The 2,401-nt window shown below is 65.1% G+C and overlaps 1 protein-coding gene across 1 annotated transcript; it reads right to left on the reverse strand.

Moving 5' to 3' along the window:
• Window positions 1-290: 290 nt before the first annotated feature.
• Window positions 291-2,145, reverse strand: C1QL2 (complement C1q like 2). The gene is made up of 2 exons (XM_064453300.1): window positions 1,456-2,145; window positions 291-1,088 (listed from the first exon to the last, which is right to left on the reverse strand). The coding sequence occupies exons 1-2, from the start codon at window positions 2,092-2,094 to the stop codon at window positions 909-911; spliced, it is 819 nt and encodes a 272-aa protein (XP_064309370.1). The 5' UTR covers window positions 2,095-2,145; the 3' UTR covers window positions 291-908.
• Between the last annotated feature and the right edge of the window lie 256 nt (window positions 2,146-2,401).

Genomic DNA, 2,401 nt, shown 5'->3' on the forward strand with positions numbered 1-2,401 from the left:
ATCAGGCTCAGATGCAGTAAATCTGTTTAGGAGATCTGCTCCACACCCCCACTTTCACCTCTTGACGACTGTGTGCTGCTTTTTTCCAAAACTTTTTTTCCTCTCCCTCTGCTTCTTCATAGCCCCCTGGAACCACAATAAAGACCTAGGCAAGGTGCCCCATCCTCACTTTAAATTTTGCTGCAAACCTAAAGGACCGAAGTGACCCCCCTATACCTCCCCCCGTCCTGCGGCACCACCAGAGCTCCTTTGCAGCACTGCAAGAGACAGACAGCAAGAAGGCATTGTCTAAAAACATAATTTAATGTGGTATTTTGGTGATTGTGGTCAACGACTGAGTTCTTTTGCAAACAGGAACAGGTTTGACGTTAATGACACCATCATTCACACGAGCATTGCATTGCACAGAAAAGAAAAGTTTACACTTGACCCCATACAAACAAAGCAGCAGAGGAAAAACCAGTTACGGTCCAGTCCCACTTCGTGAGTAGTCGATCTGAAAATCCATCATCATAATTAATACTCATGGACAAAAAAACATGACCGGTTCAAATTCCGTGTGCAGCACAGTCCAAACTCAGGGCTCTCTTACACCCCCCGGGAATCACTCGAGAGTTTCAAGCTGCCGAGTTCCTTGTGTGACACACAAAACACCGAGGCTGACAAAGGGAGAGGGCAACTCAGAGCAAACGGGGGAGAGTAAGGAAGGGGATCGCTTTGTTGCACTTCTATTTCGTTTCCACAGGGGTAAAAAAAAAAACAAAACATACAAACTGATAATGAAGCTGAAGTGACCTGTGGAGACAGCGGACACCAGGAGTAACAGTGGCACGGTGGGGTACAGAAACGCCAACCAGCCCCACACGCATCGGTGGCAGGGACAGCTGTGTCGCGCCGCTCGTTATGCGTTAATCGGGGTATAAAAGAAAGCCAGAGAAAGTGCTGTACTTATTGTTGTTGCCTCCGTGCGCTTTGCCTCCGTCCAGCTTGACGTACACCTCGTCACCGGAGTCCAGGTGCAGCACCACGCTGTTGCTGGCATAGTCGTAGTTCTGGTCCGCGTCTTGGGCGATGGCACTGGCCCGCACCTGCCAACGCACCCGCGGGGTACATCAGCCCCCTGAGCCCCTCCATCAGCCCCCCTCACCCCTCTGCCCCAGACCCTCCACTACCCCCATGCCCTTCCTCCCGCCCCCCCTCCTCGCTCCTCCTTCCCCCCAGCCCGGCAGGAAAGTTTGCGAGGCGGCAGCCTGGAGTTCGCCACGGCTCTAAAGCCGATCCCCGCCGTGCACCCCCGCCCCGACGGCGGGGAGGATGCTCCGGCTGCTCCTTTCTCCGGGCGCGCTCCGGGTGCCCGCGGACGGCCCCGGCGCCCGGAGCGGGGTGGGGGGGGGCGAGGCACGGACGGGACCCGGGGCGGGGAGGCCGCGCCGGGGGGGAGCGGCGGGGACCCACCTGCCCGTTCTTGCAGAGGTCGGCCCACATGCTGGTGCCGTCGCCGCCGCGCATGAGGATGTGGTAGGTGAAGAAGTAGATCCCTCGCACCTGGCAGGTGAACTTGCCGCTGGCCGGGTCGTAGTGGTTGCCCAGGTTGGTGACCACGTCGTCGAACTTGAGGACCTCGTAGCCCTCGTGGGGGCTCTTTAGCCCCACGTAGAAGGCGATGCGCGGCCCGCTGAAGGCGGCGCTCAGCCCTCCCGCCGCCTCGCCGCCCGCCGCCGCCCCGCCGCCGCTCCCGCCGCCTCCCGCGCCCGCCAGCGCCAGCCCGGGCAGCCCCGGCTTCCCCGCCTCGCCCCGCTCCCCCGGCGGGCCCCGCGGACCCGGCGGGCCCGGTTCCCCGGGGGGCCCGCGGGGACCCGGCTTGCCCGGCCGGCCCGGCTCCCCCTTGGGTCCCTGGACGAAGGGCGGCGCGGGGTTGGCGCCCAGGTCCTGCAGGGCCTCCACGGCGGCGGTGCTGCCGGGGCCGGGCGGGCGGCCGCCGCTGTACGGGTCGCAGATCATGCGGCAGGTGCCCATCATCTCGTAGTGGGCGCCGCTCTCGGCGGGCGCCTGGAGCAGCAGCAGGGGCACGGCGACGAGCAGGGCGACGGCCATGGCCAGGGCGAGCCCGGCGGCGGCCAGCAGCCGCCTTCTCCGCTGCCAGAGCCGGGCGGCGACGGCGCGCAGGTCCTCCTTGCCGTGCGAGGCAATGGTGGCGCCGGGGGCCGGCCGCTCCCTGCGGGGGACGGCAAGAAAAGGCGGTGAGCCCCCCGCCGCCGGCGCGTCCCCGCCCGGCCCCCGCCTCAGCCCGCCCGCCGGCCGGCCGCTCGCCCTGCCATGCCGCTGCCGAGAGCCGCCGAGAGCCGCCGCCGCCCCGCTCCGCTCCGAGGGGACGCGGCGCCCCGTCCGCCCGGCGGGGTAG

This window comes from Phalacrocorax carbo, chromosome 5 (assembly GCF_963921805.1).
Source record: "Phalacrocorax carbo chromosome 5, bPhaCar2.1, whole genome shotgun sequence".
Taxonomy (NCBI): domain Eukaryota; kingdom Metazoa; phylum Chordata; class Aves; order Suliformes; family Phalacrocoracidae; genus Phalacrocorax; species Phalacrocorax carbo.